Genomic DNA, 20,752 nt, shown 5'->3' on the forward strand with positions numbered 1-20,752 from the left:
AACATGTGTCGCTCGAACTTGATACACATGTCAATTTTAAAATTCATCAAGCGAATCCCTTTTAAAGTAGTATACTTTCTTTCGTAAATTTAAGGAGCAAAAAAGGGCAAGTATAATAAAATAATTTGGAAAATCCAAAAGTGCACGCCTCATAATTTTTTTTTTAATAAATATTTATTAATTATTATTTTTGTTTATTTAATAACAATTAAACCACATCGAATCAGACCCTGAAAAATGAAAGGGTTCTATTCCTGAGCATACTCAAGCGTAAGAGAAAAAAAAAGACTCGATTAGTAAAGTATTTCGGTCGCTATCGTGTTAACCCTTAACACGGCAAGCCCTGAAATAATGTACCCAGATATGACCTGAATTGGTTTTTGTGATAGTTATTGATTAAAAAATACTATAGTAGAGAAAAAAATAAAACAAATTTTCTGTAAGTAGGTTTTTCAGGATGTCCGTTAAAACGGCCTTTGCCAAGAACCCCGTCTTCAATGCTGTCTCAAAAAACGGACAACGCTGTCATACAGCTTATAAAATAAGAGTGAAAAAAATAAAATTCACTTAATATAACACAATTGAAAACAATTTCAAGTAGCATTTTATTGTTTTATTGTAACACAGTATTTTCACTATCTAATAAAACAAAAAATTCTTCAATTTTAACTAAATACCTAACAAATGATAATTGAGCCCTCTCGAGCTCAATCACACTATTTAGTTGTGTACAATACTACAATTTCCACTATCTTTAGCGTAAATCTGCGAAAGCGCCAGTAACGACTTTCAATTACGCATTTAGATGTTACTTACAAAATGAAGCAACAGCTGATCCCGACGAGGCAAAAATACCTCAAACTCAAACCTTTATTTATTCAATTAGAACTCTGCAGAAGCACAATTGAACCATCTTAACATAGAATTGCCACCTGTCTCAACTCACACAGTATTAACCCAACCGGACAAGAAGAGACCTTGGTCCTTACTTTTGGGGTCAGAAATAAATTTAAAAGGTCACCCCTTGAATAAGGCAATAAAATATCAAAACAGGTAAACGGTTTTAATTATAATACAGATTTTTAACATCCAACCAAACCGTGCGGTATCTATTAATGTTTAGAGCCAACGCCACCAATCATAATCTAAACATGGCTAGTACTTTCAGTACAATGCATGAATTATTTATTTAAAACTGATAGGTCATAAACTCTGTACTGGAAACAAATATACTGAACTCAAGAGACTAAAATGATAAGGAGCTTATCTGTGTCCCAAAACTGCAATTACTACAGCCAAGTACGTTACTTTTAATCAATTCGGTTTTAAAATATAATTATGATTTACATCAGAACTTATATACCGAAAGCCTCGGGCTGACTTATTTATAATAATTGTGTTTGTGCATAACACTAGGCAGTCAACAGCTATATGAACGTCAGATAGGAAAAGAGCCAAATTTATCCAGTCAGTAACAAAGGATTTTAACTATAGGTACTTTATTCTAATTCAACCAACTACTACTAGCTACTCCGTATGTCTTTTGGGTAGACGGAGGCAAATAGGATTTTTATTCCAACTATATCATTTGATATTTTGAAAATGTACGTTCGTGTACGGTAGGTACATTTTCATACCGTCAGAGTCATTTTGCAGATTATAGTGGTGCAGCACTGAACACTGTCTATTAGGTGGCTGGTGCTGCCGACCGGGCCTTCAGTTCCGCTTTCCAGAATACCTTCACCCTTCTAGGTGCTACTACTACTGAAATAGCGGTACTCTATCGCGTCGTTCAGGTCTCTAACTGACAGGATTTCTCATATTATCGTAACAACCTCGCTCGTTCTAACGAGAACAAATTATCGCCAAGGAATTCTGCTGCAGGATAATGGCAAGAGAGATTATAAGCTTAACTATGCATTATTATGTTCAGGAATATGGTGGATTTTGAATACTATCGTCGTCTGAAAGTATCTCCTTTCGATAAACTTCATTAAGGATGCAGATCTGATCCCATCTTTGTTCCGTAGGAATGCTACGACAGTCTAAACGTTACACTGTACAAAGAAAATTGCCCTAAATATAGTCGGTTGTTCCAACATCCGTAATATGGCTAGCCTGCCTTGCTAGCCCTTGATTGTAACTGCTACCAATGGAGGCATTGCTCTTGTGTTGTCCACAGTTGTGCGAGTGCAAAAATGAAGAACTGAGCTCGTGGGGAGCTATGTCGAATGAATCTGTGTTAAGATTATGACAGTATAGGACAGTTAGCTGTGGATGCGAAGACAGGACATTACTTTATTCATCCGTAAACACGCGAGGCAGCCACGGACAGCGATATAGCAAGAACTAAACCAGCAAAGTTTAGTTCGCTTACCAGACTTATATTTTAAAAGCCGTATAGTCTGTACATTTCATTTATTGCCCCCCCCCCCCCCCCCTAAAAGCAAAGAAATGAGAAGTCATTTGGCGGAGCTTTCTCGTAAAGGGTAGGGGTTCCAAGTTTAAAGCAGATACGAATCTAACGCATTCTCATTTCAGTCACCTGTCGCACCCACTGCACTCACACCTTACGCTGGCTGCAGCGAGGCTCTCCGCGAAGCCTTCTTACGGAGAAACATCCCATCGGAAGCTGTCGAACTAATGTTGGCATCGCTTTCCAGTAACACTAAGAAGCAATATAACGTAACTTATAAACTATGGTGGCAATTTTGTCTAGATAGAAATATTTCCAATTTTGAAAGTACAGTAGCGACAGTTATATCGTTTTTAACAAATGAGTTTAACAAAGGGGCTTCATATGGTACTTTAAACTCGCACAGGTCTGCCTTGTCTTTAATCTTAGGAAATAATATCGGGTCGGATGAATGCATAAAACGACTCCTAAAGGGAGCATTCAAATTGAAACCCAGTAATCCTAAATACAATAATTATTCTTGGGACCCACAATTAGTTTTGAACCATATCTCAAGCTGGTTTCCTAATATAAACATTAATTTGGAGCAGTTGACTAAAAAAATAGTAATTTTACTTGCGCTGTGTACAGCACAGCGGGTCCAAACTTTATCCCTTATCAATCTTAATAATATTTATTTCTCAGACAGTGGAGCTAAGATTTTCATAACAGACTTGATAAAAACTTCGGCTCCGGGTAGAGATCAACCCCTTCTTATACTTCCATACTTTAAAGAAAATATAAGTATTTGTCCCGCTACTGCACTTTCTGATTATATCAATGTCACAAAACATTTGAGGAATGAGGAGGACAATAGATTAATACTAACTTTTAAAAAACCTAATAAACCCGCCACAACTCAAACAATCAGTCTTTGGATCAAAAACGTGTTATCGGAAAGTGGTGTGTTGTGTTTTTTATTTCATTCCCACTTCTGTTCCTAAATTCAGAAGAGGGATAGTGATTCTCACGCGTCCTTAACCGTTTGCTTTCTGAAAATGGCAGTTTGACTCTTCAAACGAATTAGTTCATTACACTTTTAAATTACCCTCAATAATACTTTATAAACTTTTCATTGTTTCGTTTAAGTGAAATTAAAATAGTAGTTGTGTGGCTAAGTATATAACGCAAAATTTTGGTGAGTATATTCCGATCATTTGCTATCTAAGGAGAAGCGAGCTTCTTATCAATTTATAGCTTAAAGCAGCTTTGGTATAGTAATTGAAGCATTTATTTAAACCTTTTGTGATTTATGTGTTTTGTTTAACAAAATTACAGCATATGATTTAATTACGCTTATTTCACCTTTGTATAGTACGATACGTATTCTTTTTTAAATGTACCCGCAACTTAGTTTTTTTCTTTACGTTAACGAAATATTAAGTTAATAGTTTTTTTTTCTTCATATTTAATTTTTATCGTTTCCTTGTATCGACATTTTCCTCCATTGTAAAAAAAAAAAAAAATTACGTACGAGATGCCTAATAAGAAGCACAAAGACCGAAGCCGTTCTAGGAATCGTAGTGCTACACCTCCTATACGCAGCCGACGACGGTATAGTCCTTTCAACGATGCATTAACACAACAAATGCAACAAATTTCAGATAGACTAAAGTCGTTAGAAGAACGTCACTCTTCTCCGTCACGACGAGGATCCAACACTGGCGGTGTGACAACAACGCCGCCGAGGTCACGGATCGTCGAGCCCGTCGCTGTGCATCCGGAGCCTGCGGCGCACTCAGGGTCGGCGGTCCCTTCTTCACCGGGACATTCCGGGAGCGCCACAGTCGGCTGCGATCGTAACGCTACTAATCGTATTGTTGATGCTATACGATCAATCAATACGACGGTGAGGTTGAGCCAATCTTATTACATTTCAAATTTTGATCCGAGTATAAACGATATAGAAACCTGGTGTGAGGAGGTCGATTGCGCTAAGGTTATAAATCAATGGAATGATAATGAGTGTCTATCTCGTATAGGTAATTGTTTAAAGGGAGATGCTAGGACCTGGCTCAATGAATGGGTAACATCAGACCGTAGTTGGAGCAATTTTAAAAAAGAATTTAAACCTTTGTGTCCTAAGAAACCTGATATCGCGAATATTTTATATGACGTTATGAGTACCAATTCTGATAAATACCTAACGTATGCAGACTATGCTCGTCGCTCTCTTCTAAGGTTGCGTGTTGTTAGGGGGTTAAGTGACGAACTTATATCTGCAATAATAATACGAGGGATTACGGATCCGCAGATTCGCGCTGCAGCCATTAATGCAAAGCTAACGACAAATGAATTGGTTGAATTCTTTTCAATTTACGTTAAATCCAATTCCTCCTCAAACAGACATTTTGATCACAGGTCGCGCTATGATCGTTCTTTAAAATCTGAACATGTAGTTAATAATCGTAAACGACGATTTAACGAACAGAAATGTTTCTTGTGCGGTCAACATGGTCATACACAATCAAATTGTTCTAAAAAAGCTAAGTCGATTCTTTCTAATCAAAGTAATGACCATAAATATTTTTCTATTAATAATTCGAATAAATCTGTATTGTGTGATTTCTGCAAAAAGCCCGGCCATAAAACTGAGGCGTGTTTTGCAAAATTAAAGTCGGGAGGCACGTAATACAAACAATGTTAATTTTTGCGAAGAAAACCCGAACAGTAAGAATAAAGATTGTTGTAGCTGTCATCCAGGGAATCCCAGTCGATGTCTTAATCGATAGCGGCTCTAGTATATCATTATTTTCCTTATCATTATTAAAGCATTTGAAATGTGCGCGAATGCCTGCATTTAGGATCTTGCGTGGTATTGGTGGGCAGGAAATTGAATCGACTTATTTTGTCACTTTACCAATAGAGTTTAATGAAATTACTTTAGAAGTAGATTTACACGTAGTTAGTTCAAAATTGATGAATACACCAATCATCATTGGCACCGATATATTAAATCGTGAAGCCCTAGTTTACGTCGATGATGTCCTCATTATGAGCGGTACGGTTGAGGAGGGTTTGTCGATTTTACGTAGAGTTCTTAAAACTCTTACAAGCGCGGAGTTTTCCATAAATTTAAAGAAATGCTCTTTTCTATCTACTTAAATCGAATATTTGGGACGTACGATTAGTCAGGGTCAGGTACGACCGAGTGGTCAAAAGATTAAAGCTTTGGTCGAAGCACCGATTCCAAAGACCGTTAAACAAACCAGACAGTTCAAGTTATTTTCGACGTTACATAGCTGGCTTTGCTATAAAGGCTGTGCCTATTACAAAGTTGACGAAAAAAGGGGTACCTTTTATTTGGAGTAGTGAACAAGAAGAAGCACGCCAAGTAATTATTTCTCATCTTACCAGTGAACCTGTGTTAGCTATGTATGATCCGGCTTTACCTATTGAAGTTCATATAGATGCCAGCTGTATAGGATATGGTGCAGTGCTTCTTCAGGTTCATGAAAAGGGGCATAAGCGGGTGGTGAGTTACTTCAGTAAACAAACTCAAGGTGCTGAGCCAAGGTATCATTCCTATGAGCTGGAAACTTGAAACTTTAGCCGTTGTAAAGGCCTTGCAAAATTATAGACACTATCTGGTTGGTGTTATTATTTGTAAAAAAAAATACATTGACCATTGTTTGATATGTATAGCACATAAAAACGCACATTTTTCCAAATACTGTCTTTTGTAATTTGTATCCTATGTTTGGTCAAGATTCCACTGAATTAAAAATATTTTTTTATAATGTTATCTCTTTGTTTGGGACCTCTAAAATTATTTGTGGCAGATCGGGGTCGAATGTTTCAGAGTTCAGAAATAACAAAACTTTTTACTGACTTGGGCATTGACATGCATCTCATAACACCAGAGATGCATAATTCAAACGGGCAGGTTGAACGTTATTGTCGAACCTTACTCAACATGGTTCGTATAGAATGCAATCACCGACAAAATGATTGGTCTGATGTCATATGGCGACTACAGCTGGTTCTGAACATTACAAAACAGAAAACTACAAGCTTTTCACCTCTGAATCTATTGGTGGGTATTAAAGCTGCGTGACCTGTTTTACGTTACCTCATTGGTGACATCGCACTAGAAGGCTCTCGTCCCAATCGCGACGCATTACGAGAAATGCGTAGACAACGTGTTTCTGAGCGTTTAAAAAAAATATAACCAACGTTGGCAAGACAAAACTGTGAATGCTAGCCGAAAGGCATCACGGTTATTTGAAATTAATTCTTTGCTTTTTGTTATAAAACAGGCTCAAACAACTGGCAAACTCGACTCGGGTATGCGCGGCCCATATCGCGTGGTCAAAACGCTTCCCCACGGTCGATACGAGCTGCAGTTACTGGAGGGCTCTTATGGCAAATCGACGCAAGCTGCGACAGAATTCATGGTGCCGTGGCGTGGGGAGTGGACTCCTGAGACATGTGCTGCGTTTTTTGAGGGTGAGCTGATCCCTAATTTGTGATAAGCGAACGACGTGCCTATGTCACAAATTATAGTTTTCCCATGATAAGCTAACGTCGTGCCTATGTCATGTGGTTGTTTTATTTTCTATGTGTAACGTATAGTATGCTAACGTCGTGCCTATGCTATACAATTGTCTTGGACTCATGATAAGCTAACGTCGTGCCTATGTCATGTGGTTGTTTTATTTTCTATGTGTAACGTATAGTATGCTAACGTCGTGCCTATGCTATACAATTGCCTTGGACTCATGATAAGCTAACGTCGTGCCTATGTCATGTGGTTGTTTTATTTTCTATGTGTAACGTATAGTATGCTAACGTCGTGCCTATGCTATACAATTGTCTTGGACTCATGATAAGCTAACGTCGTGCCTATGTCATGTGGTCGTTTTATTTTATATGCGTAATGTATAATATGCTAACGTCGTGCCTATGTTATACATTTGTCTTGGACTCATGATATGCTAACGTCGTGCCTATGTCATGTGGTCGTTTTATTTTATATGCGTAACGTATAATATGCTAACGTCGTGCCTATGTTATACGTCATTTGTTTTGGACTCATGATATGCTAACGTCGTGCCTATGTCATATGGTCGTTTTATTTTATATGCGTAAAGTATAATACGCGAACGTTGTGCCCATGTTATACTGTCATTGGTGTCAGAGATAGCGAACGTAGTGCTTCCTCTCTGTGTATTGCGCTTACCTGTTATAAGGGGAGTGTAATGTTTATTAGTTGCTAATACCTTATCATTAATCCTTCCCAGATGCTGCCAGTATTGAAGATGAGGAGTCCACAAATGACCCAGTCGTTGTTGTTGAACCTGCATCAGGCACTTCGAGAGGAGCCTGTACTTCTCCGCATAAAACAAAGGAGAACGAGGACGTCCTCCAGTCAGGAGAGGCCGTGTTAGACAAAAACTAAAACAGCGCCAATAGAGGGGATGACAAGTGGTGGCGGATTGCAGATAAAAGCGCTGGCGCGCTCATTCGCGGCACCATTCGTCGCGAGTCAATTGACATACTACAACTCTGCCCGTTTGTGAAGTCAACTGCCTAGTTATTTTCCTTTGTATAAGATTTTTTTACTGTAATGTTTAAAGAAATTATTGTGGAATTAGTGTAAAATTATTTTATAATTTTGTATTTTGTATTTCGTGTTCTTGGTTTTAAATTTAAATGGTATTAGTGTTAATAAAGTTATTAACGAGTTTTGTAAATAATTGTAACGTTGTGTTTTTTATTTCATTCCCACTTCTGTTCCTAAATATACAATATTTTCAACTGATATCGAAATGTACGAAAATAGTAATAATGTAATTGAACTGAGAACATAATATTTTAATATTCAGACAAAGCTGTATTGTTTCGATATACGTAGTTTTTATTGTAAACTGCACATATTTTCATAGAAAAATACTGTAAAACAACAGATGATGAAATTTTCAAAAAGAAAAAAAAAATACAAATTTGCCGCGCAATTGACATTAATTGACAGTTTTAAAAGTCGTATTTGCATCCAAGGCACCTTCAAATCTGTGCTTAATTTTTTCATAAAATCTTTGCGGCTCATTGTATTTTATTTATTTATTTATTTTTTTATTTTTTATTGTGTGATAGGGAAGCGCTTGACCACGATCTCGCCTAATGGTAAGCTGAGATGTGGCCTATGATGGAGCGCGCTTCCCTAGAAGGAAGCATTAGCATTTATCTACATTATTTTGATATTATATGATATAGAAATTGTTAAAATTCTATATCATGCCGTAAAATATCGCCACTGACCACCTATAACTTTTCCTGTATTAACTGAACATACAGGAATATGGTTTTCGGGCTTCTCTTATCTCTTTATAGTGCTTGTATCCTCAATGTATACCACCATGACATTGTGGCGTTGCCACTTTTATTATCTATATTTTATGTGCGGATCCTTTTTCTTGTTAACACGATAGCGACCGAAATACTTTACTAATCGAGTCTTTTTTTTTCTCTTACGCTTGAGTATGCTCAGGAATAGAACCCTTTCATTTTTCAGGGTCTGATTCGATGTGGTTTAATTGTTATTAAATAAACAAAAATAATAATTAATAAATATTTATTAAAAAAAAATTATGAGGCGTGCACTTTTGGATTTTCCAAATTATTTTTTGTCTCGTGTCACTAAAATTATTAATATTTTGTTTTTCTTTTAAAAAACCCTCTTGAATGGCCTAATGATTTTACCACTTTGCATTTTGTGTACTGAAATGAAATTAATTATATTGAAATAGATGGTAGTTTCTCGACTGAGCAAACCACGAGCAAATATTTATAACAGTGATACATAGATACTCAAAAATTAACGAATCGATTTTATCTCCGGTGCGTGAAGTAATACTAAACTTAAACTAAAGTAATCCTCTTGGTGAATTATAATTTCAGTTCCTTTGCTAAAACTAACGTTATAGGTTGTATATATGTATAGCGGTAAGAATTACATTAAGATGTAGAAAAGTTATTCCCCGACAGGCTGCAGTTAGGTTAGGAAACTCGCATAAATTCATTGAATTTTTATTTCATTCATTCACGATCATAACACGTCACTGTTAAACCGAATGCCGAATAGGTTTAACAATAAGCATTGTAAATATCATTATCATGTAAGAATGGTTACTTATTTTTTTTATATTTTAAATTTTTTATGTGTGCATGGCGAAATCATTTCATTGGGAGGACTCAAACTTAGGGTGTAGCGTATTGAACAGATTATAAGGTACCTGCGGATAGACCGCGTTGTCGCGGTTTAGAAAAATTAATATCTATATGTATATATCTATATGTATATATCTATATTTATATATCTATATTATCTACATATAATAATATTAAAAGAGGAAAGGTTTGTTATTATGTATGTATGGTTTTCACGCATAAACTACTGGACCGATTTCAAAAATTCTTTCACCATTAGAAAGCTGCAACTTCACTGAGCAACATAGGCTATATTGCATTTTCAATAAAATTAGAGATCCTTACCAAAAATGCAATAATGTAACCCAAGGTGTAAAAAATTCCTCAATAAAAATTCTGTCATCGCGTGCGCTGCGGAATCGAAGTACGAGCTTGAAGTACGAGGGTGGTTCTTATGAAAAAAAAACGTAAACATTTAGGTACCACGGGCGAAGCCGGGGCGAACCGCTAGTATATTATAAGTTACGTAAAAGTACCTACAGCAGTTTTCGAGATATTGGTCGTTTTCGAATATTCCAACCAATACAACCCTTTGAAACTTAACATGAAATATATTTTTATGAACCGCCACAACGTCCACTACCCGCTAGTGTAAAATTATCCATTCATTACGGAACACCCTGTATATTGGTTGGAGTTCACATCGGCGGAGCGGGGTTGGGGCTCCACATTTGAGAAAAATTGTATAATATATTGTGTAATTGTTGTGCATATTACTTATAAATTATTGAATATATAGTTGCTCTTGTATTTATTTATAAGGATGTGCACAGATATTTTAATATGACTTGAATATATTTTGCCTACGCGCTTGTTAGTTATTTTATTATTGCGTAGTTTTCTCTCAGTGAAGTATTTTGTAGATTACAAGGATATTTTTTCTTCTTTCCATTCATGCATCTGTGCCAATGACTTATGTTATATACTTTTTATTTATAACAATATAAGCGTGATCCGGGGGACTTGTAGATATGGTTGAAGTCCACGTTGGCTAGCGGGGCGGAGCTGCCAAACTAATTTCATGAACTGGGCTGTGGGCTTTTGATATTTCTCAAATAAACCATCCACCCTAAGATGCGTTTCCACCAGAGATGTGCGAGGATGCGCAGCGAGGGATGGGTTTGTAAAGAACCAATCATATCATTTCATATAGCGTTTGAGGCGATACTATTGGTTCTTTACACGTGCCTCGCTACGCATCCTAGCTTATCTCGTGTGGAAACGCAGCCTTAACCTGAAATCTCAAAATGCTTCAGATATTGTGTGGTGGCCGGCATCTTTGACCGATTTACATGAAACATGGCTAATAAAAAAACCGCATTCATCCTTTTTAGAGCTAACAGATCTACAATGCCACATAAAGATACACACACGGACAGTTATTTACGTCAAACTTATATACGACCCTATTTTTGTGTCTGGGGTTAAAACCACAGTTTAAAACGCTAGTAAGACTTGAGTAGTAGTAACATATTAGATATTTAGTGAAACTAATTTCGTGAACCAGGCAAATAGCTAACATTCCTCTAGTAATCTTTTAAAATGAAAATTATACATCATTCAAGGATACGATACAATCCTTTAAATAAAACATCTGACAGTCATAAATCGATACAACTTTACACATATATATATATAGATACAAATTCAAGTCTAGTTCATGGAAAGAGTGTTAAAGAAATTATTGGTCGTGTTCATTGAATTTGTACAAGTTTCGGAGTTGGACTTGTACAAATTACGATTTTCATTGAACAGTAATTTCTTAGTATACTTATGTAGTCTTGTACATAGTAGTGCGTAGAATTAGATTTCTATAACGTAAGTATTAGTACGACGAAATTTTTTTTTGTCTCGTGTCACTAAAATTATTAATATTTTGTTTTTCTTTTAAAAAACCCTCTTGAATGGCCTAATGATTTTACCACTTTGCATTTTGTGTACTGAAATGAAATTAATTATATTGAAATAGATGGTAGTTTCTCGACGGAGCAAACCACAAGCAAATATTTATAACAGTGATACATAGATACTCAAAAATTAACGAATCGATTTTATCTCCGGTGCGTGAAGTAATACTAAACTTAAATTAAAGTAATCCTCTTGGTGAATTATAATTTCAGTTCCTTTGCTAAAACTAACGTTATAGGTTGTATATATGTATAGCGGTAAGAATTACATTAAGATGTAGAAAAGTTATTCCCCGACAGGCTGCAGTTAGGTTAGGAAACTCGCATAAATTCATTGAATTTTTATTTCATTCATTCACGATCATAACACGTCACTGTTAAACCGAATGCCGAATAGGTTTAACAATAAGCATTGTAAATATCATTATCATGTAAGAATGGTTTCTTATTTTTTTATATTTTAAATTTTTTATGTGTGCATGGCGAAATCATTTCATTGGGAGGACTCAAACTTAGGGTGTAGCGTATTGAACAGATTATAAGGTACCTGCGGATAGACCGCGTTGTCACGGTTTAGAAAAATCTATATCTATATGTATATATCTATATCTATATGTATATATCTATATCTATATATCTATATATCTATATTATCTACATATAATAATATTAAAAGAGGAAAGGTTTGTTATTATGTATGTATGGTTTTCACGCATAAACTACTGGACCGATTTCAAAAATTCTTTCACCATTAGAAAGCTGCAACTTCACTGAGCAACATAGGCTATATTGCATTTTCAAAAAAATTAGAGATCCTTACCAAAAATGCAATAATGTAACCCAAGGTGCAAAAAATTCCTCAATAAAAATTCTGTCATCGCGTGCGCTGCGGAATCGAAGTACGAGCTTGAAGTACGAGGGTGGTTCTTATGAAAAAAAAAAGTAAACATGTAGGTACCACGGGCGAAGCTCGGGCGAACCGCTAGTATATTATAGGTAAGTTACGTAAAAGTACCTACAGCAGTTTTCGAGATATTGGTCGTTTTCGAATATTCCAACCAATACAACCCTTTGAAACTAAACAGCTGAAATATATTTTTATGAACCGCCACAACGTCCACTACCCGCTAGTGTAAAATTATCCATTCATTACGGAACACCCTGTATATTGGTTGGAGTTCACATCGGCGGAGCGGGGTTGGGGCTCCACATTTGAGAAAAATTGTATAATATATTGTGTAATAATATATTACATACAAATTGTTGAATATATAGTTGTTCTTAGTATTTATTTATAAGAATTTGCACAGATATTTTAATATGACTTGAATATGAATTGCTTTTGCCTACGCGCTTGGTTAGTTATTTTATTATTGCGTAGTTTTCTCTCAGTAAAGTATTTTGTAGATTACAAGGATATTTTTTCTTCTTTCCATTCATGCATCTGTGCCAATGACTTATGTTATATACTCTTTATTTATAACAATATAAGCGTGATCCGGGGGACTTGTAGATATGGTTGAAGTCCACGTTGGCTAGCGGGGCGGAGCTGCCAAACTAATTTCATGAACTCGTCTTTTGATATTTCTCAAATTAGACAAATTATAAATCTCATGATGCTTCTAACCAAAGAATATCAAACTATACAAGTGATAGAAATACTGCGAGCCCACGAAGTCTATAAACGCCAAATTTCTTCAACAGCCTGGCAGCATTAACAACGAAGTAAAATAAACACATGAAATTTCAATCCTAAATATCCAAAGCACGATTAAAAGAAAAGTTCATGAAATTATTGATAAAGAAATTATTGCCTAGGTTCATTAAGTGGTCACAACACCTACAGGAGAAAGCTACTATTGACCTGAGCAGTAACTTCTTTCGTAGAGTAGAATTCTTTAGTGAGTAGAATAAGTACGTATTAGTATATTGCAAATCTAGAAGTCGTTTCTCAAAAGTTAGTAGAAGAATTGGCACATATGTCCCATTTTGATTGACACCCAAAACATCGGCGGTTCTGAATTTTCCGATTTTTCTTACAACAAAATTAGAATCAAATTATCATCATCAACATCAGAAGGAAATCATCTCATCCTCACGGAAGATCAGCATGGCACAGTAAGCTATACTATGACGAGTGAGGTGGCTGGAGACCCATTCTCCTATAACTGCAAAAATGTAATGTTAATGCTGGCGAAATCGCGAATGCTTCGCGCAAAACAATGCGAATTGATGCTCCTAGTGAAAAGCTACTTTAACTTACTTTACTGGTTTACTGCATACTAATGCTGTTTGTAAATATAATCTGTGAACCACATTATAGTTGTAATTGTAGATATTGCATGCGAATAGTGAGTAGTAATTGTATATAAAGCGTGGCGAAAACATGTCTAGGAGGACTCATGTACAGGTTATGGTTGGAGTTCATACCGATGGAGCGGGGTTGGGGCTCCACGTTAAAGTAAACTGAATAATTCAGCTTATATATTTATTTTGATTAAAACTTCTGGATATGTTTTATTTCACTTATCTATCGACTGCAATGATATATATTGCATGAATATATCAATCAGAAAGTGTAAAATAGGCTATCAATGAATTTATAAGCACGTCGTGGCCAAACTAGCGGACGGATTTTGCTGTGGAATTTTTGTCTTTTATTATTTTTGTGCTATTGTGACCGTGCTTACCTTCTAAAATAGGGGTTATCGAGAGGTCTTGCGTTCGATTCCCGGTGAAGGAGAATAACAAAAATAATTTATAAAGTTAAAGAACACACTTAAACTCATGAAATTATTATTATCACAGATCATTAATAAGTTTATCAAAATCGCGTAGTAAAGAGACGGTTAAATATTATAAACTTATTTGTGAAGTTAAAACAAGCGTGTTAAAAAGATCTTCGCCAGAAAACTGAATTATTAGTTCGCAAAAACTTGATTATTGAAACAAAAGTAGGTATAACACGTTTGCCCTATATCTCTTAAAGGTAGGGTAAACGGAATTGCAAAAATATTTTTATCTACTTAACCTTAATTCAAAAATGCGTATACATATATGCTTAATTAATTGCATATGGAATTAGTTTATAAAAAGATAATTCCGGGGGACTTATTTTAATGGTCGAAGTTCACGTTGGAAAGCGGCGGTGGAGCTCTCCAAACCTTTTCATGAATTTACTTTCTTCAAGAAGGTTATAAATATTCGTGAAGAGGGAGCAAAAGTTATCAGGCATATTATTATGGTAAAAGGTAGATATAGGTAGATAGAAGGTAATATTATAAGATAGAAAGGCTTAATAATACCTATATAAAATAAACATTAAATAAATTATTAAAAATACGCCCCACTGTTGTGCTATTTAAATCACATGTTATTTTAGACAGAACGGTGAGGTGTAGTAAAAAATCACAAAAAAATTAAATAAACATGAAAAACCAAACAAAAAAGATTTATTGTATCCGTAGCGTATTATATAAATTTAAAGATAATTTAGTTACGTATTGCATAATATGCCTGATAATATAAAATTAATCTTACTATCACATCTAACTAATTATTATTATTAATTAAAAATAAATACTCGTAGAAATTATAAATAGTCTTAAATAACCCAGAAAAGAAACCATTTCTTCTTTCATTTAATTAAAGTGATCTAATAGTACTTAATAAATAAATTTAAGTATGTAATCATTTGTGTTTAAGAACAAATAATATAAAAACAAAATAAAAAGGCAAAAGTAAAAACCAAAAAAAAACAAATAGAATAATGAATAGTTAGGATAAAATTGCGAATATGCGAATAAAGTGAAAACGTGAGAGCGAGATTAATTTTATTAAGATTGATTAGTTGTATCGTAGGAATCATAAATAGATCAATTAGAAAACTTAATTATAAAGTAAAAACATATTAAAAATACACAAAAAATCATAAAGGTTACAAAAATACAAAAAAAAGATAGTAATAAATTGTTTGGAACTAATCTTAGGGGTCTTCTATAGGATTGGCGTATAAGATGACATTTTATCTTAACATGATATAACATTAAAATCGATATAATCTTAATATAATATAATATATAAGATTAAGTTAGGATAACAAAACGTCTTCTAATTAAGTTTGTGTATTGTTATGTTAGATAAAATAAGTAGTCCATAAATGTAAACAAAAATAAAATAAAAAGGAAAAAACGAAAACACAAAAAGATAGTAGATATACAGGGTTACTTGTAAAACACCAGCAACCTCGCAGGACAAGATAGCTAACATCATAAGTAACAACATTTGTTCTACGACTTTTGATAATTTGTTAGATTTTATTTTCATACAAAAATAAATATAAAATATTCATTTAATTTTCCTGAATATTATAAACTCTACGCGCATCCCAAAAATTACGTAAACAAGAAGCGAACGAGAGGGGAAAGGAGGCGTCGCGTCGTCCTTTCGATAATGAATAGAACATAGACTTACAAATGTTAGGAGAGTACAATAAAAACTTTAAAAAAATCATTTAAAAATAATGTATTGCGTTATGCCAAAAGTCGTAGAACAAATGTTGTTACTTATGATGTAAGCTATCTTGTCCTGAGAGGTTGCTGGTGTTTTACAAGTAACCCTGTATAGCTGAAGGTTTCGGGAGGACTCACGTTGTTTTAATTAGAAAAAATACGGAGTAAGGCTTCTAAATGACGTCTTAAGCCCGTATGTTTCTAAGTAAAGCAAGGCATACCATGATGTCTCTATAACTGATTATAAAATGCAGAGTCAGAAATATGTGATGTCTCTCTACAAACTCAGATTTCGTTAGTGACGTCATGGCTAGATGGGTCGGAGTTCACCGTTAGGAGCGGGGCCGGGGCTCCTAAAACTTAATAAAACCACGGAATCTGACACTTAATGTAGGCCAACTACATGTAAACAATGACATAAATTACATCGATTGCTATTGTGCGAGCAAGACAACAACAAGACGTATTTGTATTATATTATTTATTTGCGTATATTTTGATCTATATGTATATATATCTTTCTATTTTTTGATTTTAACTTGTTTATTTGTATGTATTACTACTAGATATTGCAAATGCGAATTATTTCATTGATATTTGACACGTTCGAAACATTTAGAACGTACGACATTTTTTGCGATTGAATTAAAAACACTGCGCTATGAAATGCCACAAACGTCTATTATCTCCAAGGAACTAAAAAACATAGCTATAAATGTTTTTAATTGAATCACAATGACATGAATCAAGCGACTTGAATATGCGAGTTGAATCCTTAATGACATGTGAGCGGTAGCGGGGCTGGCTGTAGTTTGTGAGGAATAAAAATGCGTTGGGGGCGTCGGGGCAAACATTTTTAATGAAGCTAAGATATATGACTGATGTATTGCAGCGCTTTTCACCAAATGGTTTTATTGTACGCTAAGCATGCGAGCGAAGCCAAGATAGGTATAGGAGCTAGTAGTTAGAGATTATCTCACCCAAAAAAACAGTAAAAAACAAAAAAATATAAAAAAAATCCAAAAATTGATAAATAATTAAAAAGAATCGCTTGTCTTAATAATGTTATGGTGAAAAATTTATAAATAAAAAAAAATATATAAAAATTATAAAATAATAAATAAATGCTTGTCTTAATAATGCTATAATGTTAATGTATTTGAAAATATTTCATCTATGTAGGTTAACATATTGACGTAGCGTAGTAAAAAAAACCTAATTATAGGTAAATAATCGATGAAAGTGTATTGTGATATGATGTAGATTGTTATCACATAAATGAACTCTTCTTTAAGGCCTATTCAGATTAGAGCGGTATCCGGCTACCGCTGTGGGTAGCAGTATCCCGATCAGTATAGTCGGATAGGTACGCGATTAGAGTCTCTATAACATACTGTGTAAGAGATTTAATCGCGTGTCATCGGGATACCGATACCCACGGTGGTAGCGGGTACCGCTCTAATCTGAATAGGCCATTAATGTGGCAAGCATTGATGAGAGGAATAAAATAGATGTAGAGTTAATTTCCATGTAGTTTTGCGTATTACAATTAAACATTTTTTTCCCGACTAAAAGGAAACAAAAAATATGCTTATTCTAAGGCCTATCCACATTTTGTGTACGATTTCATTATTTAGCATTTGCAGTTAAAATGGTGTGTATTTTACTGAAGATATTTGAAACAAAACCGGTTCATATTGCAAATTACTTTCAAATATTTTAAATTATACTTGCGATTAATTTCTATAACTATAATATCATAATGACATCTTTTTATTATCTACGCGGAGAAAATAAAGAGCTTATTCGATGACTAACTCTGATTACAATAATTCATACTGTAACAAATTCTACTCGTAAATCTTAGTAATATTAAACTCATACTTCCATTTAATATGAAGATGCAACATTATCATGTTAAATTATTTATGAAGAAAAAACCATTTAAGGACCTTGTGCTTTACGTGGTATTTTTTCTGTAATTAATTTTGTTTTACACGCATACATAGTGGATTCAAATTAAAAAAAAGAAGTTATTGTTTAATCATAAATTTCCATAACGTTCAAAATACACTACAAAGGATAAAGACTCATTCACATTTTTCATATACTATAGTTAGTCATAATGCTTACATCCTTGTGCCTTTTCTGTACTGTAGCAAAATTGTATGAATGCGAAGGCTGACATAACTTCTGAGACAGGATCCATCATCATACAGTATGGGAATGGTACATGGATGTTTAATTTCCCGTAGTCAATTATAGATGTAAGTGCATACTAGAGTAAGAATAAAGTTCATATGAGTATAGGAATAGGAATGACTATCAGTGATTCTATTTCAAATTACGTATGTAATTTTTAGAAAATAACTTAGGTATAATAATGCTTTTTCGCTTGAATAGTTTAAGGCATATTAGCCATATTAGGTACTTATTATTAGACATATGATTAAAAGTTAATGTGTACTAAGAAATTGCTAAGATTATAGATGGTTTCACATTGAATATAAGTATGTAGTAAATAGTGTTAGATATCGAGGTGTCGACTAACTCTTTATCTGTAGGTTTATTATATAATATAATCTTTTTAAAATCTAAGCCCTTTCGGGCATTCAGTATATAAAACGACTGGTGTTATATATTGTTCCTAACGTTCTGTAATTTATATATTTCATAAATATTCTCTTTATTTCAGAGATAATCCTGCCTAACTATTTTAAGTGTATATAAATAAAAATTTCTCACTTTCATTATATTGTAAATTTCATTAGAATAATTACTGTTGTAAAACGAATGCATCCAAGGCATCAACAGCGTTAAGGCGAAGGCCGTGTAAATACCAACAAACGTACAGAATAAACGAACGTCAATTCGCAAACACGACTAGAATCCGGCTCGATAAAATTTATCAATATAATCAAAGTACCACAATATTTTATCAATAAATCACTTTCGATATATCGCATGATTTTCGCTACTGTATAAACGAGTCAGATACGTGAATGATATATGATTTGGCGAAACCAATAAAGTAGATTAGTTACGTATAATTTTTGAGTTACACAACCTAAGAGTCATGCTGTATAATATCTTTGTAGGTATAATAATAACTTCTCGTAATATATCTCATAATATTATAATATTATGTACTACGTAAACGGTTACGCATACTTGTATATTTCATTAGTATCCATTTCTGAATATATTATGTAGAAACATACAACAAACATACATACTTCCTCTAATTACATTTTAAATAGGAATATATAAACGACATTTCAACATATACTTTATAAATATTATTTCTTATTATTCATATTTAAAAAAATCTTGTTATTGTACAAGTATATTGGAAGAATTAACAGCAAATTGTTATTTCTAATCACACGTTAATAAATAATAATTAACTCCAATTGAGATAAAAAATCATCAAATTGTTTTTATTTGATGTTTATCAAAATATTGAATTTGCAAAGCTCTGTTTTCAACGATATTACCATACAATAAAATATATACTCTTGAAGAACATCTCACGAAATCCATCTAACGTTTGGATTATTTTATGTCAGTAGTTTTAAGAAGTTCTTATAAGTAATCTAATATTGTGTAATTGTATACGTAAGTTATCATTAGTAAAAGTATCATAGTTGATAATTATAAAAACACAAAAAAAAATTGTAGCTATGTAGTTTCGCAGATTAAAAATGTAACAAAAAAACAGTGTGTAAGTTTCTTTTTAAAATAGATGATATAAGATTAAAATGAAAACAACAATACATACCTCCAATAATAGATTTTTCATGGGAATCATAATACATAATGTCACTAGTACGGTCGGTTAATTATTTGCACAACACTAAAAGCTCATATCCTATCGTATTTATCGATAGTTTTACAACACTACGAAAAAAATGAAAATAACATTTTTCCAACTTCACAGAGCATAAAACATTTAACTACATAACAACATTACAACATATTTTAATGTAGCCTTGTAGGTATGTAACCGTTGGTATGCGATATGAATTTCAAAGGTCTTGATAGATAGACTGATAGACTTACGGACAACTAAGTGATCATAAGGATTTAGTTTTTCAGTTTTGTGGTTTAAAAGCCTAAAAATTAAATATCAGAGTTTAATTGTAAAAATTTGTCAGGATTGGCCGAAGAGCATGTACTGTGCGAGATGTTTTCTGTGTTACAGCACCCACAAACACGAGGACGTGTTCAGCGCAGGATGGCCGTGTCGGAGACGGTCAATAGCGCGGATGTAAAACGACTCTAAGCACGAGTTCCAGGGAGGTGGCAGCACAGTGAAGTTGGCGGCTTACTTCATGCTTGTACCGGGTCGAGCCCGTGAAGGCTCGCCCTCGGGACGGCACTTCACATTCGAACATCGAAGAGTTCGGATCTTCCACTACTAGGAACTGTTAACCATTTCTCTGCTAGTGTTTAATTTAAATGTGTAACGTAACGGTTATTAAAATTGATTGTATTTAAAGTGATTGTATTTAAAATGACTGTATTGTAAAACTGACATGATTAAAAGAGCAACTATGGAGTTTCTTGCCGGTTCTTCTCTGTAGATACTGCTTTCCGAATCGGTGGTAAATAAAGAAATGATTGAGTTTGAGGTGTTTCTTTGCTCGATTACCCAACGCAACGCCCAC

General features: G+C 34.0%; 1 protein-coding gene and 1 pseudogene across 1 annotated transcript; both read left to right on the forward strand.

The window, feature by feature from the left end:
- Window positions 1-3,917: 3,917 nt before the first annotated feature.
- LOC149895169 (uncharacterized) lies at window positions 3,918-5,138 on the forward strand. The gene has a single exon (XM_090119235.1). It carries the CDS (start codon window positions 3,933-3,935, stop codon window positions 5,085-5,087), a length of 1,155 nt encoding a protein of 384 aa, XP_089975361.1. The 5' UTR covers window positions 3,918-3,932; the 3' UTR covers window positions 5,088-5,138.
- Window positions 5,139-5,146: 8 nt separating this feature from the next.
- On the forward strand, window positions 5,147-8,154 carry LOC149895170 (uncharacterized; annotated as a pseudogene).
- The last annotated feature ends 12,598 nt before the right edge of the window (window positions 8,155-20,752 follow it).

The sequence above is a fragment of the Colias eurytheme genome, chromosome 32, assembly GCF_061535395.1.
Source record: "Colias eurytheme isolate Ceu_HAF_F1 chromosome 32, ilColEury1 Martin Lab GWU primary, whole genome shotgun sequence".
NCBI classification, from domain to species: Eukaryota; Metazoa; Arthropoda; class Insecta; order Lepidoptera; family Pieridae; genus Colias; species Colias eurytheme.

Bases quoted from the DNA above. Each gene is read 5' to 3' on its own strand.
- LOC149895169 (XM_090119235.1), top strand. From the start codon at position 3,933: ATGCCTAATAAGAAGCACAAAGACCGAAGCCGTTCTAGGAATCGTAGT.